At 41.4% G+C, this 27897-nt stretch overlaps 3 protein-coding genes across 4 annotated transcripts; 1 reads left to right on the top strand and 2 right to left on the bottom strand.

Annotated features, from left to right (window-relative positions):
• Positions 1 to 31: 31 nt before the first annotated feature.
• Positions 32 to 2775, bottom strand: lamtor3 (late endosomal/lysosomal adaptor, MAPK and MTOR activator 3). Of its 2 annotated transcripts, XM_076300741.1 has the most exons (7): positions 2696 to 2775; positions 2408 to 2455; positions 2219 to 2253; positions 1706 to 1764; positions 1030 to 1163; positions 554 to 617; positions 32 to 430 (listed from the first exon to the last, which is right to left on the bottom strand). In XM_076300741.1, exons 2-7 carry the CDS (start codon positions 2414 to 2416, stop codon positions 357 to 359), a joined length of 375 nt encoding a protein of 124 aa, XP_076156856.1. In that variant the 5' UTR covers positions 2417 to 2455; positions 2696 to 2775; the 3' UTR covers positions 32 to 356. The 2 variants fall into 2 exon arrangements, with proteins under 2 accessions (XP_076156856.1, XP_076156857.1); XM_076300742.1 differs by lacking the exons at positions 2408 to 2455; positions 2696 to 2775 and having other exon boundaries at positions 2219 to 2262.
• A 991-nt stretch (positions 2776 to 3766) lies between these two features.
• On the top strand, positions 3767 to 10841 carry rrh (retinal pigment epithelium-derived rhodopsin homolog). Its single transcript, XM_076299905.1, has 7 exons — positions 3767 to 3869; positions 4325 to 4515; positions 6317 to 6416; positions 7006 to 7159; positions 9834 to 10002; positions 10325 to 10503; positions 10736 to 10841. Exons 1-7 carry the CDS (start codon positions 3767 to 3769, stop codon positions 10839 to 10841), a joined length of 1002 nt encoding a protein of 333 aa, XP_076156020.1.
• Positions 10842 to 12180: 1339 nt separating this feature from the next.
• Positions 12181 to 27806, bottom strand: enpep (glutamyl aminopeptidase). Its single transcript, XM_076299904.1, has 20 exons — positions 26914 to 27806; positions 24934 to 25075; positions 24452 to 24583; positions 23621 to 23741; positions 23287 to 23441; positions 21679 to 21792; positions 21156 to 21290; positions 20699 to 20764; positions 20429 to 20494; positions 20107 to 20267; positions 16112 to 16194; positions 15551 to 15687; positions 15280 to 15335; positions 14971 to 15118; positions 14699 to 14772; positions 14466 to 14570; positions 14159 to 14332; positions 13507 to 13647; positions 13157 to 13238; positions 12181 to 12330 (listed from the first exon to the last, which is right to left on the bottom strand). Exons 1-20 carry the CDS (start codon positions 27567 to 27569, stop codon positions 12181 to 12183), a joined length of 2898 nt encoding a protein of 965 aa, XP_076156019.1. The 5' UTR covers positions 27570 to 27806.
• Between the last annotated feature and the right edge of the window lie 91 nt (positions 27807 to 27897).

Raw genomic sequence — 27897 nt, 5'->3', positions numbered from 1 at the left:
TCTGTGTCTTCTCAGTCATGGAGATTTGCCCTTTATACACCAAAGATGATATTTTATTATTAGAAGAAAATAAAACAAAACAAGCTGAGCAGGTTACATTCATAAGGAGCAACATACAGCATCATAGACTTTCAGACACATAAACTAGAGCCACAGCCAACATTGTGTGCGTGTCTGTGTGTGTGTGTGTGTGTGTGTGTGTGTGTGTGTTTGTGTGTGTATGTATGTGCGTGTGTGTGTGTGTCTGTACAGGAGACAGAGATCTATGATGTCCTCCATGGTTGCAGTTGTGTACTGTCCATAAACCAATGTAGGTGTGCAAACGCATTGGGACTTCATTAGTGGTTGGTTCGTTCTTACGCAACCTCCACCACTTGTCTCAGCTCTTCAATCAGAGGGCCAAGCTCCTTTTCCAGACTGATGATTAAACCTGCACACAATGTTCCAATAGCCCACATTATATTCAAGAGATTACTGAAGACCAGCAGCTTGTGAAGCTACAGTAAGTTAAGACAGCAAATGAATAGGCTACTAATAGGTTTAGACTTTATACCTGTGTTGGCACTACTGCTTGCGATAAAACTGATGACCAGGGGTAACCGGTTAAACTGCACAATCTGAAAGAGAGAGACTTGTTAGACTAAAGCATGCCATGAGAAGGGCGTTGATCTGTAGCCACCACAACACAGCATGACTTCATACATTCTGCTTTGGAATTCTCCAGTTTTTGAGATGCTGTTCAATAATCACTAGTCAGCATAAGAGGGATTCACACTCCAAGGACAATAGACAATTGAGGTTTCATACAGTCCCACATTACTACTTTTATATAGGTACGTACACTGATATCCAAGATTTCACACACTGTACAGGGCCCTCTGGTGGTTAGATGTGATGATGATCATGGTTTTCATACAACAGTATAGCATGGCATCTGTATATTACTGCAGCCTCTTTCAGAGGTTTTTTTCTTTGTGTGTGTGTGTGTGTGTGTGTGTGTGTGAGAGAGAGAAAGGCATGGGATCATACCTGGTATGTGTTGTAGTAACATATGATGCTCTTGTTTTTAGACAGGCCCAGTTTGCTCCCCTGGTCAGTGGCGAGTGCAAACGTGGACAAGAAGCCCGGCCGGAGTGCATACTCTGGAGCGTTGTCATTGGCGACTACAGGAAAGAAACAAACATTCCTTAAAAATGTAAATGTAAATCAGGTTTCTCGGCCAAGTATACTTGCATATACAAGGAAACTGGTCTCTGAATTTATCCCATTCGTGAATGAGAAGGACTGATTGTTACCTCTAAAATGAACAAGTGTCGTCCTGTTCATAATGATTTTCAATGCTATTGAACCATTCAGTACCTCAATAACATTAAATATTCATTCATACTCTCTCAATAGAATGTGTCATGTCCTAATAAATGTTTAGTAATTGACTCTGCATATATGTGTCTGTGTGCGCTTGTGCTTGAGTAAAAGTCTTAGGTTACAACTTCATTAGATAGCTATGAAGAAGCTGTCGGAATGTCCACTCTCTCAAAACAACAACACTACTGACACCAGGGTGACAGTCACATGAAATCTGAGAGAAAACAGTTATAATTCCCTGCTCCAAACAAACCTTTTTAGTCCTCTGAGTGTTTAAGGAAAGAATGTACTCCCATGATGAAGTTGGATGGAAAATGCACTAAGTGAGTGATATTATTACCTTTGATGACTGGAACGCCATCTCTGTCTGTTACTACAATGGCATGAAGACCCTCCACACTATAAGGAAGGAAGAAAGACATTATACTTAAGTTTCACGGTTTCAAGAACATTAGTCAAACCTCAACATACTTCCTCAACGATTTTGCAAAGCTTTCATATCAAATTAGTGTGTACGTGAAAAAGTCACAATTTGTTGAGTGCCAAAGAAATAGCAAGGGAAGAAAACCAGTGCATCTTGGTAGCCTATGTTGACATAGACATGTCACATTCCTCACAGTAATGCAGTCGGACAGATGACAAGATGTACTGGCAGGTATTGTAATGACCTATTAATTACACCAATCGCTCCTCACGGATGTAAGACTATACATTAATTAAGGAATAAGAATTTGGGCTAATTTATAGTATTGTATTAATTGTTTCCGATAATGTAACTTCAAGGTATAGTGCACCCCCTGCAGGCATCAGTGCTGATGTCAAGACGATTTGTTTTATTGAGAAGTCACATTACCTGGGCAACTGTTTATACAAGTATCTCTTCAAGTCCTGCAACATTAGATAAACAATAAGGACAAAGTATTACATATTTGAACTACATCAGCGATGGCTTTAATAAACTGTAGCAAGAGTCTTGGAATTAAGTTGTTCAAACAAAACCTAACAATTTCTAAACAAACTGCAAATCCAGATGAATACTTACATCCGCCATGTTCAGATGAACGGCACGTTGAGCTGTTCCGCCCGCCACCTTAGGAACAAATATAAAGACAGAGACTAAGTAAAATTGATTATGAGGTATCTACAAGTTAGCGAGCTGACTAGAAACCACACACTAGCTAACTAGGCTAGCTAGTTAGACCTCTAGAACAACATATTTCTCCCTGATGCATATCGTTAACCAAACAAGACATAGCATGGATGTAGCCATGCCATTAACTAGACCAAAATGTCAAAACAACTGTGAAATTAAATGTAAACAAAAGCTTACCTTTGATTATCTGTGTTAGCCGTACTATTTGACAGTACTTGTGTGAGAAAGTCACATGACAGATTGTTGGCACTGTTTCCGTGTACGCAGCTTCCGTGATAACGCAGAAGCACCCTTCTATAAAGTCAGTAATGCGATAACTTTACGCAGCCCAGAAAGGGCGCTGATACTGCGCATACTCAAACTTGGAGTGCTGTATGAGAGGGGCTGCATCCGAATAGTAGGGAGAATAATTTAAAGACTTCAGAAGCAGATTCTTTATTTAATTATTTGTAATTGTTTAACTCACCAAGCCGGATACATTAAATGTACAGGCATCTTAAAATATTAACAGTCTTTAAATTTGTCAGAAAATGTGTAGGAAAAAAATAGATTTCTGTAACTTTTGCCTTTGCTGTTTTCCTTTGGAGCTTTGAATGGATCATGGATCTACGAGATTAGTAAGACTCTGCCTCCCCCTTCCATGATCCCTGAGACAATCCCCTTTAGCATTTTTGCCTTTGAGCCCTGTGACAGAACCACATTCCTTCTCTTGTAGTAGGCTAATCGAAATGCTATAGTCATAGTCAGTCTGTATAAACACTTATTAAATATATTTGTCTGTATACTATATATTTAAAATGAGGCATTGTCATTTAAAACATGACTGTTATGTAACATTTTCGTTTTCATTTTGTATGTGTGTGTGTGTATATGTGTGTGTGTGTGTGTGTAGCAGCATGTGAATATTAATCCGGAAACAAAAGGCCTTCTTAGAAGTGAGCTGAGAAAGGGTAGAAAGACAAACATTTTAATCCCTCTCCCCACTGCATGTTTTTTTCCTCCCCATCATTCCACTGCACTCTCTACCTCAGCGTCTCACCTGCTTGCGCTCAAGGACTGACTACAACCAGAGAGTGAATGGACTGTTTTAGAGAGAAGGCCACAGTGTGACACAGGGGGAGTGTGGAGAAGAGAAGCGAGTGACTGCCAAAAGGCCTTTTAGAGGAAGAAAGCATTATTGACAAGGAGTATTGTTTTAGAGAGGGCTGCTTGGAAATACCAAATCGGAGGTAGAGCAATAGAGTGAAGATGGTGGGAGAGATGAACTCATCGGATTCGATCCCCTATGGTGGGAAAAGTGCTTTTACACAGACGGAACACAACATCGTTGCAGCATACCTCCTCACTGCATGTAATGTATTTCTTGTTGTGTGTGTGTGTGTGTGTATATGTGTGTGTGCGTGTGTGTGTGTGCGTGTGTGTGTATGTGTGTGTTTGTGTGTGTGTGTGTGTGTGTGTGTGTGTGTGTGTGAGTGTCTTATGTGATAGTATAAGACTTATAGGTGTTACTCTTCAGAAACACTCTGCCTATAATAGAGACTGTACTATTGTTCTGCTTTTATTTATTTATTCATTTATTTTGCTTATTGCAATGTGGTAGTCTATGGCTTGTTGGAGATTTGGAGAATGTAATTTATAAAGTTTAGATTGAAAAAGGCTATGTTTCAAGTGATTTGCAAGGCATTGTTGGACCTGTCCTTATACTGTAGTGTCTGTGCGGGTGGGAGATATTTTGTGTGGCTCCCTCTATGTGTGTCTTTTGTGTGGTGTTATTTTAACGATGCCTCTCTTGTTCTCTCCATGCAGGTGTAATCAGTTTGGCCAGTAACTTTGTGGTTCTAGGGATGTTTATGAAGTTCAAGGAGCTGCGGACATCCACCAATACCATCATTATTAACCTGGCCTTCACAGACATTGGGGTTGCAGGCATTGGCTATCCTATGTCTGCTGCGTCTGACCTGCACGGCAGCTGGAAGTTCGGCTACAACGGCTGCCAGGTGCTCAAGGGGACCAAGTACTTCAAACACAATTACAAATACTCTCTATCTCTTTCTCCCATATGCGCTCACACACACACACATACACATACACATACACATACACATTACACACACACACACACACACACACACACACACACACACACACACACACACACACACACACACGTACACAGTTTGCACATATGCATGTAGCATGAGCCTGTAGATGCACATATGTTATTGTAATCTCACATATATTTACATAATCCAATTTCAAAAGGCAACTGGAAGAAAATGACCTCAGTAGGGAAACCTCAGCTTAAGTGTATTTTTGGATGCCTTGTGTGTGTGCACATGTGGGACCATGTGATGCTAATCTGGATTTGAAGAATGAGAAAGTTGTGAAACTCCACAGTTACCTCAAATTGCCTTGGAGATCAGGGGCTGAGTTCCAGATAGGGTGTTTAATTTCCTTTCGCTCTGCTGTTGTGTTTGGCTCATGCTCATGTCCTCCTGCTGGCACAGTGTGTGAAGACTCTGTTACAAACGATCTGTTTGAAAGCTTAAATTGAAGTGTGTGTGTGTGTGTGTGTGTGTGTGTGTGTGTGTGTGTGTGTGTGTGTGTGTGTGTGTGTGTGTGTGTGTGTGTGTGTGTGTGTGTGTGTGTGTGTGTGTGTGTGTGTCTGTGTGTGTGCGCGTGTCTGTGTGTGTGTGTGTGTGTGCGCGTCCGCGTGTCTGTGTGTGTGTGTGTGTGTGTGTGAGTGTGTGTGTGTGTGTTTGTGTCTATACTAATCTAATCTAATCTATACCTCTGTTATTGCACTGACTATTTTAATGGTGGACAATTGCCACCAGAGGGCAACCATGTTTCAACCCACCGGATAGTTTGTGTGCAAGCGCGTGTATGTGTGTGTGTGTGTGTGTGTGTGTGTGTGTGTGTGTGTGTGTGTGTGTGAGAGAGAGTGCGCTTGTGCCTGTGCTTGTGCTTGTGCTTGTACTGTGTTTGTTTAAATTCGATGAGGTACTGTAAATAATGTTATTGGGTACCAAACACTAAGGCCTTTAAATTTCTATTTCGGTTGAAATCCTATGTCTTCATATTTTTTTTCCCTTGATTTAGTTTTATAGCCTGAAACAACACTGTTTGGGTATTAATATTTTGAAAAATATCATTCATAGCCAGCCCAAACTTTTAGGGCGGAAGACAAACATGTTATCAGTATGACTGAACCATTAAACGTTTTTGAACCATTCCAAATTCAGGGCCTTATAAAATCAATGGGCATGCAGCACAAAGTTTTAATAGTCCAGTCATACTGAGAACATGTTTGTCTTCCATTGTACAAAGTTTGGGCAGGCTACAAATACTACTTTTAAGACATTGTCCAAACATGGCGTCCAAGACAGGACATTTATGAGAGATAAAAAGTATTGGTTGAAAACATTGGGTAACACTTTACTGGACACTATCGACATAAGAGTGACATGACACTGTCATGAACACATGACACTGTCATGACACATGAACCCTAACCCTAACCCTAACCCTAAACCTAACCCCTATCATAACCCTAACTTGTTATGACAAAAACCGAATGTCACTTAATAACAGAAGCGTTATGTCATAAACGTTTATGACTTGTTTATGACATGTTCATGACAGTGTCATGTCACTCTTATGTCAATACTGTCAAGTAAAGTGTAACCAAACATTGTATGAACATTGACCTAAATTTGAGATGGTTCCGCAACCATTTTTCCTGGATTCTATCTGATTTGACATGGAGTGACCCAAATATTTATTCTCTCATCATAGATCTATGCGGCTCTCAACATCTTCTTTGGGATGGCAAGCATAGGGCTTCTAACAGTGGTTGCCATTGACCGTTACCTCACAATTTGCAGGCCTGATATAGGTATTTTCATGTTTTGTATTTGTATATAAATGCTCTAGGTCATAAACTGCTAAATGTTATCTGTTAATGTTAAAAAAAATTTGCTTTAGTTTCAATAGAAGAAGCAGTGGTTTCTAGAATGGTGACATTTTCAATTCCCGATATTTTTGAAATTAGATTATCTTGTTGTTGGATTATGTTACTTTAGTCATAGACAATGTTTCCAGAATTTACAAGGTCGTGTACTGTTTGGAAGTAACTAAGTAGCTAAAAATAAGTAAGACCTTTGTATGCATACCTTTGTAACGTTTTGGATTACATAATCTATATTCTATAAAGGAAGGAGTTTATAGGAGGAAGGAGTAAAATATATTTGAATATATATGCCCTGAGTGTGATCACTGCTAATGGATCCATCGGCCTTGTTTTATCAAATAATCTAAATAGCATTCTCTTAATCTGCATGCATTACCTTGAATGAGAGTTCAGACCAAGGACAATGACACACTCTCTCTCTCTCTCTCTCTCTCTCTCTCTTTTTTTTCTCTGTGTGTTTGTGTGTGTGTGTGTGTGTGTGTGTGTGTGTGTGTGTGTGTGTGTGTTTTGTCAGGTCAAAAATTGAGTAAGCGCTGGTACAGAACGATGATCTTGGCCGCATGGCTGAATGCAGTGTTCTGGTCCTCCATGCCAATTGTGGGCTGGGCCGGATACGCTCCTGATCCCACCGGGGCCACATGCACTATCAACTGGAGGAAGAACGATGCGTAAGACTGTGTGTGTGTGTGTGTGTGTGTGTGTGAGAGAGAGAAAGAGAGAGAGAGAGAGGATAAATAGCAGTAACATGTGGTAATATTATACACGATAAACAAGACATACCAAGAAGAAGGGAAAAAAGGAGAAAATCCTATAATAAACATCCTAACCTCAAAACCTGAAAAGAGTTTTCTTGTAAGCCTATGTACGTAAACAGATTTAAAAGAGAATCTCATTCTGACAAGAAAATGTTAATGGAATCAGGCCCGGGGTGGGTAATCGGGAGAATCGGGAGAATTCCCGGTGGGCCGCTTCACTTTTGGGCCGGTCGAGGAAAAAAATATTGACATTTGTCACGTTAGTCTAACTTCTCAAAAAGTAGGCTACACATTCCGCATTCATTGCATGGCACCGTTGCCTCTGCATGGGTTGTAGCCTACCGTGTGAGGGAGTTCTCCCCTCCCAAAAAGAGTTGGTTGGGTCCATATAACCCGTCTTTTCCAAAAACTTTTCTCAGATACGGATAACCGGGCCGGCCCTACAGTAGCCATAAGCGTCAGGAAGGATGGATGGTAGAAAGAGGCCAGGAGGGACTGAAACGGCCAGGTAGATGCTGCTAAATGTGCCAAGCTTCTAGATTAGGCCTACAGACAAAAGTGGCAACTGGTAAAGAGAGATAGCCTATAGGCAATGATTATTAGCAGTTATTGGCCTAATATTGGACGTTTGTAGCGTTGTCAAGCTATTTGCAAGCAACATATTACATTTCTTAAAATATTAGCCTTTTGTATCCGATTCAGTATGCAAATATTAATAACAAAACTGAAGTTTGATCTGTGTAGGCCTATGCGGTAAAAATTGTAGCCTCTGAGCAGCAGATCAACCAGTCGACCACTGAAAATGATGAGCCCGAAATTAGTGAAAGAGCAAAATAGTTATGCTACATGATGAACCTATATGCCTTGTTTGCTTAGAAGAGGGTGTAGTAAAGAAGTAAGCTAAATCACCAAACAACAATATAGCCTACCCATGCAAAAACATGTAGCCTAAGCATTAGTTCAATATGCCTCTTTGTGGAAGCGTGGGATAGGCTACATTTCAAAGGCTTTCTTTCTTTCTGTCTGTTTTTGTTAAAGGAACCATATGTAAGAAATGTATTTCAATTAATCATAAAATGGCCCTGATATGTCACTAGACATTAAGAAATCATGTTAATTTAAAATACTTATATCACTGACAACTGTAGTCCGGCCAGGATATTGTCATTTAAAAAGTGAAGTTGCAGCCCTCAACTGATGTTGATGTTGTGTTTTGTCATGTCATGTTGTGTTTTGGCCTGATGCGCCACCCTCTACCTATCTACTAATCACAAAGTCAGTAGTGTTTTGGCATCCGGGTTGGCAACCTCGAGTCAGGAGGGAGGAGGAGGGGATACACCGCTCTACAGTCATTTGAAAGTGATTGCAGTACCAGTTTTGGCCAAAATCTTACATATTGTAGCGATCTCACCCTCCTCAGACAAGATTCACCTTTGGCCAGGCCGGCCATTTATTGGAACAGGAAGACTCGGACGAACACAGACAACTACATAGGGCAACACAGGGGTAGTCTCAGCTGCACATACTACACACAATAAGGGTTTACCACACACATCAACACGAGGATAAACACATGAGGTACAACTAAAGAGACTAACACGCTAACAAATACACAACATGGTAAACGCAACTACAACTATTATAATCGACATTACACATTCTAGCATTCACTCGCACTGCATTCTGGGAGACACTCATTCAACGTTAGACATGTACATCCACCGACGCTACAATATGGTTCCTTTAACTTGTGGAATAGTGGAATATTTGTTGTTAACTTCTCAGTTGAAGTGAATTATTATATAACCTTTACACATTTGTTGAACCATGGTACTAATAAAAACTACAGGATAGTAAGAGCTGAAATGTTGCTTCATTTATCCAATTTCCACCACTATGGAAAACGTGGGCCGGTCTTGGGCCTGAAACTCCCGGGCTGAAAAGTGGCCCCACTCCGGCCCTGAATGGAATACTTTGGGCATATACTGACCTGAACAAGAGAGCATGAGTGATGATCAGTTTTCAAACAATTGAAATTGGTTATTGAAGAAACTTGCAAAGCAATGTAAGCAGAACTTTGAAAGAAAGACATTACAATGGCATTATATGGAGCAGAAATGTTTGTAATACTCGTAGTAAACATAATTTTCCTACTGAACACATGGCCTTACTTGACCATAGAAGAGAATGTAGGCTAGTGTAGAAATAGATCTCCCCAGTCACATCGATGCAGTGGAGGTGCCTGGCTAAGCACAGTCACACTGACCACAGCCTAGCAATTACCCAGGAAGGTAAACAGGCATGTACTGTAGTGTTTGCTATCAAACAAGAATTGAGTGGGAGAGACTTGAACATTCCTCAACTAAGCATGTTGATTTTGATGAGGATTTTTTGTTTGCATTGCGGTTCTTTTTCTAGATTTTCTACGTTTTTTTTGGTGTCTGGTGTTTGTGTGTGTGTGTGTGTGTGAGAGAGAGAGAGTGTGAGTGAGAGAGAGAGAAAGAGAGAGAGAGCATATGTGTGTAATGTATGAGTGTAACATATTCATTGGAAACACATGTATGCGTGACCTGTCCTTCATCCCCAGGTCGTTCGTGTCCTACACCATGTGTGTGATCCTGATAAACTTCATCATTCCTCTCTCCATCATGTTCTATTGCTACTACCACGTCTCTGTTACCATGAAGAGATACAAGGCCAGCAACTGTCTGGACAACATCAACATGGACTGGTCTGACCAGATGGACGTCACTAAGGCAAGAACCCACAGACCCATGCAATGCTTAGAAATTGCATTCATTAGAAAGGAGGGTTTTGCTCCATGTCCTGTATTGGGAAACTGTGTCCATTGTGTGCCTTCAGGTTGCCTGTTTTGCTTTTGGTTCATGTTCATGTTCATGTTCATGTTCATATCCATGCGTGTGTATGTGTATGTGTGTGTGTGTGTGTGTGTGTGTGTGTGTGTGTGTGTGTGTGTGTGTGTGTGTGTGTGTGTGTGTGTGTGTGTGTGTGTGCACGCACACGTGTGTGTATGTGTGTGTGTGCACCTGTGCATGTTTTTATTTTATGTTCGCACAGATGTCCATCGTGATGATCCTGATGTTCCTGGTGGCCTGGTCGCCGTACTCTATAGTGTGTTTGTGGGCGTCATTCGGTGATCCCCGAAAAATCCCAGCTCCTATGGCTATCATTGGCCCTCTCTTTGCCAAATCCTCCACATTCTATAATCCGTGCATTTACGTCATTGCCAATAAGAAGTAAGGCTTTTGTGACTTATTGTAGTCCTGTTCTTTTCTAACTGTATTACTATTGTGCTGGGAATCCATGAAATCCATTAAATAAGCATATTAGTGAATGATGTAAAACAAAAGATCTTTTAGTGTATGCTGCATGCTTAGATGGCTTGCTCGTAAATGTTTGTGAGTGGTTGTGAGAACATTGTTAGCTATTTGCGATTGTTTAATGCTAATAATTATGCCTCTTATGTAGATTCAGAAGAGCCATCGCTGGAATGCTTCAATGCCAGACCCGACAACGAATCACCATCAGCAGCCAGGTTCCCATGACAATTTCTCAGCTGCCACTCAACCAGTAAATGTCAAGTATCTCTGAGGGAATGGTAACATCTAGTATCCCATAATAATCCTCTGTGGAGCGCTGGTCGTTACAGAGATAGGCACGTCTTGTTTTGTCCGAACGCCCTTCACCTTCATTATCCACCTGTAAAGGTGAAGTGAGCCCATAAGATTTTCAGCAAATGAATGATATTGTCAGCTTTTTTTTTCTTTCATTTTTACTTATATGTTTTTCTGTCACATTATCCAGAATAGAATATTCAAGTCACTTTTACATTCTACCAGTTTATACTGAATTATTAAAAAAGCTCTCTGTTTTATTATCTTAAACACCAACTTGACCACCTGAAGGTCTCCCTCCAAATTAATTTTGTTCATGTTGTGACAATATATTACCAGTATTGAATTGTCATGTTTACAGTAGAAATTCCACATCAGTTTATAATGGGCATTACTGTGTGGTATTTTATTGTCTTAAGATATATATATATATATATATATATATATATATATATATATATAGAGAGAGAGAGAGAGAGAGAGAGAAAGAGAGAAATGCAGACCTGAATAAAGGATCTTCTATATGCCATTATAGATTAAAAAAAAACATGCTTCAGTATGTGTCTGGTGGGAAATAATGTTGAAAACATGTAATGTTGTAATGGGTCAATTTCCCTATATCTGTCATAAGCATAGATGTGCAATGAACCCTGAAGACAGAGTTTCAGAAAAGACTTGAGGTAAAAGATGGTCAAACAGGAAACAGTTTAATCAAATATTTAATCTTTATAACATCTGTACATCTTCCAAGTTATTTCAGTGCATATTTCACAACATTGTTTAAATAGAAAAAAGAGGGCATATACAGTTTATTTGATGGCATCTCAATCGCTGCATCTGGTACATCTTTCTGTGAGGAGCCTTCCTCTCACTCAGACCTATCACTACTGTACACACACCTAAGCCAGCTTGTGCTCTGTGGGATGGGAACTGTGGACTAAAACAATAAAAACATTTGCTTTCTAACTGGAATACATACTGAGAGCAATTCATGGATTGGTTCGTATAGTTCAGGATCTCTGTGATTTTGTATAGGGGAAGTGATACTAAAGCCCTACGTGCACTAAAGTGATACAAAGCCCATTCGAGTGCCTCTATCCTCCAAAGACTAGAGTGGTGTCTACATGAGTGGACTTCTCTGCATGTTTGTAAAAGTTTGTTGTCATACATCATTTAAATATTAAAACCAAATAAGGGAATCAAGTGATTGAGACATGGGCTCCTGGGTTGAAGTGAGATCCAGTCAGTGTCAAATCATCCCGCCTCTCACTTCTCCCCTTTGCCGTCCCTTTGATTCGATCACAATGGTACATTGTTCTCCAGCCAAGTCTGGATCTCGTCCTTGTTTAGCCGCATCCACTCGATGTTGTTCCTGACCGTCTCCAGGGCCTGTTGGCGAGGCATCTCCCCAGCTCCTGCGTTCGGTGTCTTGGCAAAGAAGTGCTCCATCTGATGGAACACAGTAATGACACATGCGGAATGTCAATGTCAGTGATGTTCTTGGAGGTAAATTACAGCAGCCCGTATGTAGGTTTTTTTTTAATCTAATTGTAGATTTAACTGAAAGTAAATGTCTACTGGAAGAAATCATACCTGTGTTGTGCTGCTAGCTGAGTCTGTTTTGGTCAGCTAAGTGGTTCTGTATCTTGTTGTTATTTGCGTTTTGTTAGAGTGTTTCTGCCTGTAATCTGTGCTGTAACTGCAGCACCTAACTGTAAATAATGACTCCTATAAATTCCTATTCCTATATAAAAAATCCTATAAATGGAGAAACCTCGTCAACATGTGTGTGAGTTTGCATACACGAGTATTGTTCAGTTTATAGATTGGGGGAAGAGGTGTATTTACATGCATGTTTTCTCTGCATGGGGGAATGGTTGCGAGCATGATCGTTAAGCAAGTGTAACTACATTATTTTTGTTTGTATGCCGTGAGTGAGTGAGTGAGTGAGTGAGAGAGTGAGTGAGTGAGTGAGTGAGAGAGAGAGAGAGAGAGAGTGAGTGAGTGAGTGAGAGAGAGAGAGAGAGAGAGAGTGAGTGAATGAGTGAGTCAGTGAGTGAGTGAGTGAGTGCGTGAGTGAGTGCGTTAGTGAGTGTGTGAGTGAGTGAGTGAGTGAGTGAGTGAGTGCGTTAGTGAGTGTGTGAGTGAGTGAGTGAGTGAGTGAGTGTGTGTGTGAGTGAGTGCGTTAGTGAGTGCGTGAGTGAGTGAGTGAGTGAGTGAGTGCGTTAGTGAGTGCGTGAGTGAGTGAGTGAGTGAGAGTAGAGTGGCTCTGTACCTTCCAGAGCAGCAGTTCTGTGTTGTATGTGCTGCTGAGGCTGGTGAGCAGGCGGCCCAGGCTCCGGTCATTAATGGTGTACCTGAGGAGACAGCCAGGCAGGTGGAGCCACAGAATAAAGATGAATTAGTTATTATGTTCGGTTGATTCTGAAGTCTCATCACTATTCAGAATGTAGACCTCTTGAGGAGAATAAAATATTAATAAAGTCCCCGACTTCCTTGGGTCAAGGTTTTGGTATGATGTCCATGATATTAAAATGGCATGAATACTCTGGTTAGGACTGCATGAGATTCCCTGATTTTCACAGGTCTTACTTTTTTCATCTCTGATTACATGAGCAGGCTCACCTGTTCACCAAGTAATCCCAGTTGAGTGTCGTCCAGTCCCAAGCCATGGTCTTGCCGTACTTGTTTCCGGCAACATACCTTACCACTGTGAATAAATCCTGACTGCGAATTATGCTCTCATCTTTACTGGCTTCCAGCAACCTGAGATGATCAGACATCAGTAGCACAGCATGTTATCATTGTCTTGTTATAATCTTGTATTTATCAATTTATTCAATCTTCATTATTCCACCTGTCACAGTCACTATCATTTTGTAATGATGCTAATTGTATTATTGTGTATGTGTGTGTGTGAGAGAGAGAGAGACAGAAAGAGTGTGAGAGAGAAAGAGGAGGCACAGAGTACACATACAGTTGTGTATGTACTGAATGCACCAGGATGCATATCTGTGTGTGTGTGTGTGTGTGTGGGTATGTGTGTATCTGTGTCAGTGTGTTGGTTTGTGTGTGTATGTGTGTGTGTATGTGTGTGTGTGTGGGTATGTGTGTATCTGTGTCAGTGTGTTGGTTTGTGTGTGTGTGTGTGTGTGTATGTGTGTGTGTGTCTGTGTGTGTGTGTGTGTGTGTGTGTGTGTGTGTGTGTGTGTGTGTGTGTGTGTGTGTATCTGTGTCAGTGTGTTGGTTTGTGTGTGTGTGTGTGTGTGTGTTGTACCTGTTGAGCAGTGAGACGTCCTCCACAGAGGCCAGCCCATAGAGCAGCTTGTCCTTCTCCTGGGCCAGGGTGGCGTCGCGGTATCTTTGGAACATAACCTCCCACTTCTCCTTCGTCCCTGCGTTCTTCATGCCATAGCGGTAAACCAGCAGCCGCAAGTTCACTCCCACTCGACTACACACACACACACACACACACACACACAAATATGCAGAGTGTTGTTTGAGTCTTCCCTATCATCTATTCCAACAATTCATAGTGAGTACATGTGAGAGATTTGTTTTGTTTTGTGTCGTGCGTTGCTTACTCAAGGGTTCCATCAATCCACTGGTTGAATAACTCAGATGCTTTGTTCAGAGCTTGCTGGTCATCCATTTTACATGCAATACCCAGCACTGTCTCACGCAACAACCTGATAGAGACAGAAGGTAAGAAATGTACACTGAAGTTACTTCTGTTTACTGACACCTTCACACACACACACACACACACACACACACACACACATGCATAAACATAGATGAGTGTGCACACACTCACCTTTCTGTTTGATTACCAACGTCATCCCACCCCATCTTGGCAGCAATGTCCTGAACATAGCCACGGAATAATTTCTAAAAGCAAACAGACAGAAAATCCATTGGATTCACTCTCATCCCAGGAAGCAACCAAAGGACCACCACCGAATAAATAATGATAATAAAATAATGATTCCCATTTTAAATGCATGGCCAGGGACCATCAGCAATGCATGGACTATTGGTTGATAATCCCTGTCTTACATAATGCACACCCTGTGCAGGGATGCCTACCTGGAACCTTGGGTAGGTGGGGTCATCTGATAGCATGTTTGTCACATAGGCGATGGAGGATGAGACACGGTCCCATACAATATATTCCGTCTCATTGCTCATATGTTTGGTCATGTTAAGTGCGTTTCCATAATCCAGCATATTTGCCCTGGTTTGTGTAAAGACCATCACAAAAGAATATCACTTTGGTGTCTGAAGTCAAGCACAACAATGGTGACCGACACAAACACTTAAAGTAAACCTTCAGGTGAGCCTCATATGTGACAGACAAGCATGTTAGAGAGGTTTTCTTTGGATTTATGTACCTACCTAGCAAGGGCAAATACATCATCTATGTAGCTTGATCGGTCAGCAGGGTCAAATTCCTGCAAAAAATTGAATTAAAGCTGGTCTGTAACTCAACATAACATTGTTAGGCATTACTGTTAAGCATTATGTGTGGAACAGTAACAGTGTAACAATCAATCAAGGCAATCAAAGTTGTATCAGTGAATTATTCTGTTCATTGCGAAGAAGGCAACACTAATAGAGCTCGGTCCATGTAAATATGTATGGCTGAGAGGCAGTGGTTAGACTTTACCTCGTGGTTGTTCACGAGCTGGTCACTGATAGCGTTCCACATGCTGTCTTGATGATTGACTCGGTAGAAGCCCAGATGGTCATTGTTGACCTTAATGAGACCGTCGGTTGTAGGGTTGTACCCAGTTATTACAATTTCTGTGTATTTCAATGAGCAAACCAAAAACAAATTTAGTCAAGACTGGAAAGCTGTTGCAGTTACTTTGCGGCTATTTATAAGCCTGTGATAACCTCTCATGCTATGATGTTTCAGAGTAGATATACTGTTAAATGGTTGTGGAAATGGAGGAACAGTCTGGTTGCAGTTGTCCAAAACTGCAGGAATCCAGGTATCTACAGGCATCTAATTCCTAATCTGCATTGTTATACATGATAATACCAGTGCAGATGCTCTTTTCAAAATGATCAATTCTTATACAAAAGTATAGCAACAATGCTATCCTACAGACAATTAATCCTATACATTGTACCATACTGAGAATAACAGATTTGTTTCTGTAATTTCTGCTATTTCTGACTCCCAAGTGTGAATGTGCAGGGAATGTGAATAAAAATTGTGTACCTGGAGATGATTTGTCAAACATCTGAGACACGTTCCTGTTGCTCAACAAAGATTGCCATTTTACAGGGATGGTCCATTTGTACCTGAGGCGCACATAGTCAGAGCAGTATTATTATGCTGCTGCGTCATAAAACCACGGCTTGTAGATTATAGCACGATGCTTTCCTATAGTGTGGGGAATCGTGCAATTTTAGGAATGGTTCATATAGATTTTTGCAACTGGTGATTTTTTACTTGCTAGGACCCCATTGAATACAAAACAACCTGTTTCCAATTTTTTTCTTCATTTTCAGTGCCAAAATTCAAGATGGTGGACAATATATGCAGAAAAATAATATAACGGCTTAAAGTGGTCAATTTTTGATAAATATACATATAATAAGGTAGACAAGTGAGATACAGACTATTTACAAAAGATGTATTGCATCATTTGCCAAGACATTTGGAGAAAAAATGGGAAAAATAGAAAAACATTTTAAAAAATCTGCATTTTGTTTCATTATTCAACAAAACATTGTCACTCAAGTATTTATCCTCACCACTGTCACTGTCTTTTTAATATTGGTGCACATCTCCTCAGAGCCTTCACACCTGCAAAGTTGTGTGAATGGTAAGTTGTTACTCTTGCAAGAACACCTTCTACTGCATTGGCTGGCAAGACAACAGCACTTCACAAGCTCCACAACAGCCTGTGGTGCTGGTGGAAGTTTTGACAGAACAGGAGCCCATTGCCTATCAACAATTTGCCTCCATCCCAATGATGGTGAGTCAAGAATCTTTGGAGCAGGCACTGTATCTTGTGCCCAAACATTTGCATGCCTGTGTGCTCCCAGAATTTCAATTTCAACTTAATTTCACTTATAGAGCGTCAAAACATTATGTCTCATGGCGCTTTACAGAGTGTTAAACATTCAGACAGAGCCAATGAGTAACAGGGGCGAGGAAAAACTCGCAAGAATTGGAGAAACATATCGGATGAAACCCTAAGCAGATCCACGACTCAAGGGCCTGACCCATCTGCCTGGGGTCAGTTACAGGACAATAAGGTCTATATACAGAGAATAGAACATGGTATTTAGAGCCACCTGAGGTATATGTTACAAAGTGGTTAGATGGTTACATAACCAGTATGATAATGCATGAATCCTATTTAGTGTTAAGTTCAAATAGTCCAGTGTAGGGGATGAATTGTCCATAGGGATTAGGAGTTGTCATCGGGCAAGTAGTGGGTCTCTAGGCTGCGCGGGCAGGAATCCGAGCATGGGGACAGCAATAGACGATGGTAGGACAATCATAGGGATGGGATTTCCCGAGTTCCACTGAAGGGCTTTAGCTGTTTGAAAACCATGTTTTGAGGAGCTGACACACAAATTTCTCACATCCAGCTAACACGTCTGGAGATGGATGAGGACCTACTACAAGCCTACAAAGTGTGTTAATGACATCATCATGACTTGATTGACTTGAAACCTTTCCTTTGCCACGGGATAAACAGTAAATGGCGGGACAAACGGTTGTCTTTCAATTTCCTGACAGGATACAATAGGATACCCGATAGGTCCACCGACTCTATGCACGTTGTGATTGGCTGGACCGAAGTTTGGTTTTTCCACCTCACAAGCCAACGGAGAGTTGCTAGACTATCCTGGCTAGAATTTACATTTGCTGCCGCTAGGGTGCGTCAAGATTTCTAGGCTGAGATGGATCTTTTGTCGACGTTCTCCAGTGCCCATGATAATGAGACTGTCTTTGTTGATGTCTGGTACCCTGTGAAGGGCAAGCACCAAGACATCTGTGTGACATGTGTAGATATGTGGGGTTTTGCCAAAATGACTTACTGCTATTGCCACCTTTGTGTGTGTGAACTGTGACTGGCAGTTTACATAGTTCAACAGCTTTATGAGCAAGGTAGAGGACGAGGTTGGCTTTGGTTTCCTTCGATCCCAGAAAGCTTTAAAGTCTTTAATTGGTGTAGTCTTGTATTTTGTATCCCTTATCATGTGCTTTTTCCCATTGTATCGACCTGTCTCGCCCTGTCTTTCATGGAGTTTGTGATGGTATAGTTGTTAAATAATAAGTAGCCTATATGTCATTGTAGCCTCGTGCCTCACTTTCAACATTTTCAAAGAAGCATTCTGCCAGATCTTAGCAACAGTTTATGTCACTTTTCCTGACAACCATCTCCTGCACAACAGCCATGCCATCTATTAAGATGCTATCCAATGTGTGTGTTAATTGCACTGAGCTACTCTCTGTAGATTGTTCAGATGATGCTGTTTCTGAAACCAGTCACAATTCATGGATGAAGGCAGACTTAGCTGTAGTGGGCAGCATTAGGCTTGCATATAATCAACAAATTCATATGTTCCCACAATTTCCTGCAAGTCCTGTTAACAGAATTATTGAAGACCAAAGAGCTCATTGTGGACTTCAGGAAGCTTTCTATCTGAGGAGGCTAAAGAAGGTCCACCGCCTCCTCAGATCATGGTGAACTTCTACCCCGGCACCATCAAGCGTATCCTTACCAACTGTGTCACAGTTTGGTATGGCAACTGCTCTGCCCACGACCAAAAAGCATTGCAGAGGGTGGTGAAAACTGCCCAACGCATCACCAGTTCCTCACTCCCCTCCATTGAGGCCATCCAAGGCAAGTGATGCTTGCATAAGGCGCACAGCAGGTTCAGAGGAAGCTTTCCTGCAGCTGAACTCTCTGCATCCTGGTGACAACCAACCTACAAAGCCACCCCCACCCAATGCCTCCTTGCCTGTGCCTGTTGAGGTGTCCACGACCATAGCAATCTTGACAGGGACAACAAGGAGGCAGACCCCCCCCCCCCCCCCCCCCCCCCCCAATGTATGTTGTTTATACATTGTTCACATTACATAGCCATATTTATTCTGCTCTTATAAAGTAACTGCTAACATACACTGCACATATTTATATTATTCTAAACCTCTCTACCTTATATAAATCAACTGTATACTACTGTCTACACTGCACTACATTTCTTGACCTGTCTATGCACCACCTGTCTATACTTTGTATATCACATTGCACTTTTCTCCTTTTTTGCACTTCTGGTTAGACGCAAACCACATTTCATTGTCTTCATACTTGTACTCTGCAATGACAATGAAGTTGAATCTAATCTAATCTAATCTATTGTGGTGAGTTACTTTACATTACTTTAATTCAAATGATTAATAGGTTATGTGAAGGAAACTTAATCAGTCAATGTGTTTTTCCGGGTATGCCAATAAATAGCATAATGGTGGTTACACCAATCACTGGTTGATAATCATGACATCTCATGTCACCCATGGTCATATTTATTACCTAAGTCATTCAATTTTATTAGAAAATGTATGTATATAATGATAATACCTAACATATATCCATTTAAAATGTTTAAAAAGGCGATTAATTGCAATTTTTGGTGATATATCCGCCATCTTGGATTTTGGACCTGTGCAGTCCGGGAAAAAATTGGAAACAGGTAGTTTTGCAAACTATAGGGTCTGAAGAAGTGAAAAAACATAATTAGCAAAAATCTATATGAAATGTTCCAAACACCTTTTTTTGCTACATATCGCCCTGTACTACTATGTCAGTGGAGAGACAAGTCTTTGGAAATATGACATATAGTAGTAATGTTCTAGTTATATTCTAGGATGGACAAGTGAATATCATATGTTTCCCCCTAATTAAGTTGTCATAAATTAGGTCAAACTAAATAATAATTATGATTAACTGTAAGTATAATTACAAATACACCATAAAAATGTTTTATTGTCAAGTGCAGTTTGTTACATGAAGTCATTTAATCTGAGTAGTTTATAGCCTCATGTGCTACAAAGATGCTCTGCATTCGTTCCCCCTGCAAATCTTTAAGGCAGGTGGCCTAACAATTGGAGGGGGAGGAGGTGGGAGATGAGGAGTTGATTCTGTCCATGATAGAGCGGACAGTTGAAGGTCAGGGAGGATGTTAACTCACCCCAGGGGAACAGGAGGCGTTGAGGGGTCCGCTTTGGGGTCCAGTAGGAACCTGCTCTGGGTGAGACTGGCTCCAGTGGGAGAGACCGTCAGACTCAGCACTGGATATCCCATCTGTTTGGTCCATGTGTCCATGATTTCTGCCACTGGTTGTTTGCTTACCTGTGCACAACACAGACACATATAAAAGCTCCAACACACACACATGCACATGCACATGCACGCGCACACACACACACACACACACACATACACACACACACACACACACACACACACACACACACACATACACACACACACACACACACACATGTACATACGTCGGCCTGGGCCTGCCAGAAGTCTGACGTTTTGGCATTCTGGAAGGTAAATTTCTTCAGGTACTCCTACAGGGGACATCAAAAAGCATTCACTCAAAACACTCAAAAGAGATACATGGATTGCTGCTTACTAGTATCATACATGCACAGTATTTACCGGTAGTCACTTAATATCACCTAATATATAAAATAACTGTAAAAAATAGAGACAGTGAGAGAAGGATGAGGAGAAATGGAGAGATTGTGTCAGTATGGTGTCCAGAAACGTACACGGCAGCCATCTCTGAAAGTATCCCTGCCCAGATGGTCCTCTAGCATTCTCAAAATTGATGCCCCCTGTATCAGAGAGAGAGAGAGAGAGAGAGAGAGAGAGAGAGAGAGAGGGAGATAGACATCAAATCAGTCCATAAATAGCTTAAAAAGCCTCCCAAAGTCAATATTTAAAACTATTGCCTTGCTCACAAGCAATTTATCTTCAAGGCTGATCCAGAGTGACAGAGAGAGAGGGAGAGAGAGAGAGAGAGAGAGAGATTACTTGCCTAGCGCAAAAGTTCAAACAACACATTCCAATATGTGCACATAACGAAAACCTTTCGACAGAGAATAAACCCCAGCACATGTGAAACAGCTTTACCTAAATTCAGCCCATTCTCTATCCAGGGCTGTAGAGTGTCTGTGAAATATGAAACACTTGCCACACACAGTGAGGATCAGCAGATGCACTCACCTTGCTGTAGGAGATGGAGTCAAACACTGAGGTGATTTCAGCTGGAGTGGACACATCCACTATGATTGGATGGGAGGACAGGAGGGCATCATCAACCATGACAGGAAGCACGTCACTTATGAGCATGATGTCGCGCTGTGAGAAACATTCAACACTTTATTGGTGATTGTTTGTTAATTAGTGTTTTATTCACTTGTTTTGCATACAAGATAGGACAATACTTGTGTCCTTCCTGTTATTGAAAATGTTCTTTAATGAAATCCTTTTAGAAAATAGTCAATGGTTCAAAACTTAAATATGAGTGAAGACAGATCCATTTATAACAATAGTGTTGTAAATGTATAACCTTTATATGATCCTTATAAGAACCTTATAAGCCAGATGGCACCACAATAAACTCTTATTGCCCTGAAACCAAATATAAATGTTTCGTCTTGGCTTACAGAATCAGATTATGCATAAATATGACAGACAATATGAATGTGCTTAAACAGGCAGATGAATGATTGTGATGAAAACTTACCATTCCCCAGTCGGGTTCAGCTTTCTCTACTCCCACATACTCAAAAAAGCTGGCAAAGCCCTCATTCAGCCACAGATCATCCCACCAGTCCATTGTAACAATGTTACCGAACCACTGCACACACACACACACACACACACACACAGAGACAGAGTTTTCTTTATATTATGCAGTTCGTTTAAGTTTTAAGTCTCTGAGTGTTTTTTCCACCTTATTGCACAGGTTATTGTGTAATTGGCTTTTTTTGTACCCTTTTTGTGACACAGTGAACATTCTGTCTAGTGTTAGTTAATCAAAACCTAAAAGCACATATTCCATATCCCCCCCCCCCCCACACACACACACACACCCCAAAGAAGGTTCTGTGATGAGCTGGCAGTGGTTAAGCAAAGACAATTTGGCAGCCTCTAAGGAGAAAGTCCAGAAAGTAAGATTTAAGTTGCATTTAAGTAGTAACATTAGAGGACATGGCAGAGCTTCAACAGGCTTTGTAACTGAGACATTTATAACCTAATAATAACAAGAGTGAAGAAAGTTTCTTTTTTTCCATTAGGCAATTAGATTCTGTTTCGTGTTTATAGCTAAGGCTAATCAGTTACATTCCCAGTCTTTAACGACGATGATGAGACTTCTCTTTTTCCATTGTGTTCATGGGTTTGTGTGTGTGTGAGTGTGTGTGTGTGTATGTATGTGTGAGAGTGTGAGTATGTGTGAAAGAAAGGAAGAGAGAGAGCAAGAGAAAGAGTAGGAGTGTACATTTTTATGGAGTCCCCTTTATTGCAGATAACCTTGAAGTTCTTCATAAAATGCTAAATCTGCCGCTTGCCATTTGGGTTTATCATGATGATGTGATAGTGTGATTACATCAACAAAGGCAGCTTGATAAAACAGCTTAATGTATAACTTTAAGAGAGGGTCATCGAAAATGTGGTCATGTGCCTCACTATTTTTCCAGTATTGGCCATTGATAGCTATCGATTCTTCCTGGTCAGATAAATCTGCCTTAATACGAAAGAAGCTTCCTCTTTCCATCCATAAATTATCAAGGCCTTTGCAGCACAGTGTGTTCCTAGTACATGTGTCCTAACATGGACAAGCTGGTTCATTGACATTTATGAGAAGCTCTCTTACCAATATTTTAACTTTAGTGACTTTTACTGCTCTCACGTTAAAGGCCAAGGTGGGCAAAGTCTTGGATACATGATTGACATCAGGTCAGGTTTTAGTGTTTTGTTACAGTCCATAGCTAGCTTTCTAAAAATGCCAGTCAGGTCAGTGACCTCCCACGAGACCGTTGCATCTGTCTAAGAGTCCTTAAAGGGACCGCACGTGTGGATACTTCTGAGAATGGAGGAAGTGCATCTGAGAATACATTTAAGAAGGAAGGCGATTTTGGAGGCGGAACTTTCACTGGTAATGTCACACAGTGTATGTTTGCTGTGGGAATATGAATTGTGGGGCTATGAATGTAATGCAAACATTTCATTACAAAGTTGGACACGGACACGCTGATGAAAATCCAAAGAATGCTTTGAAGTACAGTATTTTGTAAACTGCCTGAAACGTGTTTTATCTTGAGAAGGAGGTGTGTGAAGGCACTGGACAAACCTGGTGTACGAGCTCGTGGGCAATGACACTGGCCACACGCTGTTTGTTGTACGAGGATGACTCATTCTCGTCATACAGCAGATTATTCTCCCTGTAGGTGATCAGGCCCCAGTTCTCCATCGCGCCAGTTCCAAAGTCTGGGATGGCGATCTTATCTGAGGTAGAAGTGAAGTGAGTGATAATCATTTATGTCTGTCGTAATAACATTCATTTCCTGTGAATGCCAACACATTCTACCTGGCAGTTTCTGCTGGTTGTGAAATGAGTGCATTTTTTACATGGTCTCCAATCAAATTACTAACCCTGGTAACCAAAGAAAAAACGGTGAGATTACCCAGTTTGCCGATGGAGTAATCCATGGCAAAATATTCCTCGAAGTAGTCAAAGATGACCTTGGTGACATTGGCGGCATACTCGGCTGTGTGGATTTGCTGAGGTTGGGCCCAGATTTTCAGCTGTGAACAAAATACAAAAAAAAGAAATACTATATAAAATATGGGGGGGGGGGGGGGGGGGGGAGACACGCACTCATCTTATCATCGCACTAGAGCAGAGTATGAAACTCAATACGACACATGACCTGTCAGATTATCCAAACAGGTAAGCAGACAAGAATGAGCAAGACATCTGTAACATGTCATCTGACAAATCACCCTGCTAGTAATGATATATCCTCACTGATTGATAAGCCCTTGACCCCCCCCCCCTTAAAGTTCCACAAATAGCTATAACTTTATACAGGACCGTGGTAATTCTGCATAGTAGTTAACTGTGTGGTGACCCTGTATGGTTTTCACACTACTCTCGAGCTGTTGAGGAACACCTTAGCCAGGGATGTGGAGGCTTAACACAAGTAAACACCGTTTATCCACCTCTGAGATTTCAGAAATAGAGTTTATCCACCTCTCAATAGAGGTTATTTATCAATTGCAACGTTTAACATTAAAAATCACACTGTATTATCCACATTCACAATATGTACACTCATCAACACTCTAGGAATCATACCACTGATATTGTTATAAACATTGAACAATAACCTCCACCATCATCAAACTCCACCTTACCGTGATCACAGAATTCATAGTCTACCCACCTCTTATTTTACCATTACACCTCTGACCTTAGCCTATAAGAGGCTGACATCTATACTGGCCATACTCACAGGGATGCCTCGGTTTGATATCTTTTCCACAGACACAAACTGGTGCACAGCGAAGCACACTAGGTAGGTGCTCATCTTCACTGACAAGACAAAGGAGGTTTTTTTCTTGCCATTGGAGAGATCCTCCACTGTCTGAAATAGAAGGAGGAAAACATACAATATATCAAAAATAAATGTTATTTTCAAATGGACACAGACACGTACGTGTAAACACATGAAGTGATACTCAAAGCTAAGCTTTTTGTGGGGCTCTTTAAGGGCTATGAGTATGATAACTAAGCTATTTATAAACAAGCTCACTGAAGGAAGAGTTTGGAAGCACAACAGGATCAGTGTTTTTGTTTAAGTCATGACTATCAGTGTGTAAGTATACTGATGAAAGTAGTACACAAAATAAGGACTTTGAGGGAACACATAGCAAATAAGGACTGTGTGTTGTAGAGTATGCTGAATGTGGCCTTCAGTGTTTTAGGGGAACTCACCTCCACTGGCATGTTTGACAAGGCGGTGTATGTACCGTCATGTGTGATGGAGATCTTGTACGTGGCCTTTTTGTTTGGTTCATCAAAACAAGGGAATGACTTACGAGCATCAGTGGGCTCGTGGTCTGTGGCCGCAATTTTTCTGCAGAGGAGGGTAGAGTGGAGATGATTATGAAGTGCTTGAGAAAATATTTTTCTTTAACATTACACTGTAATTTATTTTCATTTCTTAGTTCCATCTCAACTTCAGCCCTTGCATCTGGATAGCACATGGATCCCGAATGAACAAAGCTCATTACTGAACCCTGATAAGATAACTGCTGGGATTTCAGGATTCTACCATTTCAGGATACACTATTTCTGTGTTATAAAGTCACATAGTAACTAATCATTTCTGAATCCCTTTATACATCACTCTGGTGTGACGTATTAACACAGAGGAAGTCTCACTAATCAATATTGTTTTAGTCAAACCACTATTTTAATTCGTCTTGCGCCATAATAGTTATTTAACACTAATGTCAGGAGTTCAGGATGCTCCTTCTGGTTAGTCAATACAGTGTAAGCCCAGGGACACCAGAGTCAATACTCTACCCCCAGGTGGCTCGTATATACATAACAGGCATTCCACACACTATAAGCATTCCACTTGCTTTGAAGTGAAGTGTTTGGACAAATACAATAGCTCTGACTGCATGTCTGGTAGTCACATGCTGCACTAGTAGTAACATGATAGTAAATTGCTGAGACACACACACACACACACACACACACACACACACACACACACACACACACACACACACACACACACACAATACACTCCTAAATCAAGGCACCAAGAACCACCATATGTGCATCACACACTGCGTCATTCATCCAAATTCCAAATAGGGCAAAGTACTTTTTGTCTGTGTACCTGAAACAGGGACATTTACAACCGTCTGTAAAAGAAATATATAGCGATGGCAAGGGAGAAGAATAACATTTTTCCTTGAATTATTTTTGGTAGACTTTATGACTTGTGTTCATTGGCGGCAGACCAGGGCGAGAGTCTGATTGCTTTCCTGATCGCCTGCTGTGATCTAGTCTCAGTGACTGACTTCTGTGATTCTTAATGGGCTCTTAAGGAATTTGGACCAAGTTCTTGATATGTTTACCAGATCCTCTCGCTGGGATGGGCTTACGTAACTGATTGTGAAAGATGGATGATGGACAGAAAGGCATATGTCAGGGATACAGTCTCCACTCAGGAAAATATGACCCATATCTGAGATATCAGATTCCAACAGTAGAGGCATTTCATTTTGGATACGGTTGCCTGAAGTTTTTTTATGGCACAATGGTTTCAGCTAACATAAGTCATAAATACTCTATTTTCTATGGCTAAAAATACTCAAGCACACATATTTTACTTGGACGTGCCTGAAACACATATAACACTGTCAAAATATATTTCCTTGCAGCACACTTGTCGTAAGATCTAAAATATCTGACTCCAATACCTCTAACTTAATGTTTTCAATCCAAATAACCCCGTGGTCACTGTATATAATAATCGAAACTACTATCTTAACAGATTCCAAAATACAGCCTATCCATAGACTATTTTCTCCAACCTTCATACTCATAAAACAAGTTATGTTTTGATTATGGTTATGGTTAATGTATTTAGCATACAATTTTGTCCAAAGCGACTTACAGAATATAAGCTTTACAATAGTTAAAATTAACAGTACACTACAGTTTTAAGAGGTTGGTAAGCCTACATTAAGCAAAATAGTATAACAATAATATCAATACAATATCAAATATTAACAATGAAATTAAACAAAGATCATACATTTACAAACCATAACTCAATGAATTATTTAATTAAATGTAATTACATGTTTTAGAATTACTGTAAAGTCATCACAGCATTGAAATGGCATAGGATCTGGGCAAATCACAATTAGAGATTGAAAAAGCACTGCTTACTTGGTGACCCCGTTATCCACATAGGTAGTCCTGTAGAAGCCCACCAGCGATCCATTGAGCCAACCCTGGAAGTCCAGTGTCAGGACGTAGTGTTGGTTTGCTCCAGTCGCGGCCAACTGGGACTGCCCTTCCGCCACCACATACTGCTGAGGCTTGTACTCGAAACAGCCCTTGATGCCCACGGCGGTCTTGGTGGTGGTCGTCCCATCCGCACTGGCTTGCACCAGTTTCAGGGTGGGGACGGCGGTGACGAAGGTCTCCCGGATGTGGAGCCAGAGGTGGGAGCTGGGCTGGGTGAGGTGCAGGTGGATGGACACCGAGCCGGTGTAGAGGTCAGTCTGAAGGTCAGGCTCCAGATGGAGGTCGTAGTGGAAGGGGACGATGTAGTTGGGGAGGCGGAAGTCCTTCCAGTTGCCAGAGGTGTCGTTGGACGCTTTGCAGGGTCCCAGGTCTGTCGGAGGTGGCGCTGAGGTGGTCGGGGGCTCGGGGGGCTTCGGGGTGCCGTTTGCCCCCCCGTTATCGGAGGCGGGTTGGCTGAGTCCCACCCCCAGGCCCACGGCGACGCCGGTTACCACGACGACGGCACATATGATGGCGACGTGCTTCCCGCGTATGCAGTAGCGCTTCGACTCCTTCTCGAACTCCATGCTCTCCATGGTTACAGCAAGCTGCTCTTTAGGCTCTCACTAACACTCACTCAGCGCGGGCCAACCTCCTCGGCACACCAGAGAGGGAGAAAACAGCTGTGTCTGGATACCTTAGGGATCTCCGACAGAGAGCCACGCGCTCACACACACTCACACACACAAAAACACACACTCACATACACACACACACATAAGCATGCACTGCTGCACTCTCACACAGTTTCCGACTGTCGGTCAGAGAGCGAGAGCAGGGGTTTCTGCCTCACGGAGCAACTACGTGTGAGGGAGAATGTGTATGTGATCCTTCCTCAGTTTCCAAAATTAAACGCCCCACACA

Source organism: Alosa pseudoharengus, unplaced genomic scaffold, assembly GCF_046254945.1.
Source record: "Alosa pseudoharengus isolate Yale_2024_CS ecotype anadromous, Long Island Sound unplaced genomic scaffold, YU_APseudo_1.1 YU_APseudo_1.1_scf_22, whole genome shotgun sequence".
NCBI classification, from domain to species: Eukaryota; Metazoa; Chordata; class Actinopteri; order Clupeiformes; family Clupeidae; genus Alosa; species Alosa pseudoharengus.
The sequence above is the reverse complement of the archived record's forward strand: the minus strand, read 5'-3'. Positions and strand labels throughout refer to the sequence as shown.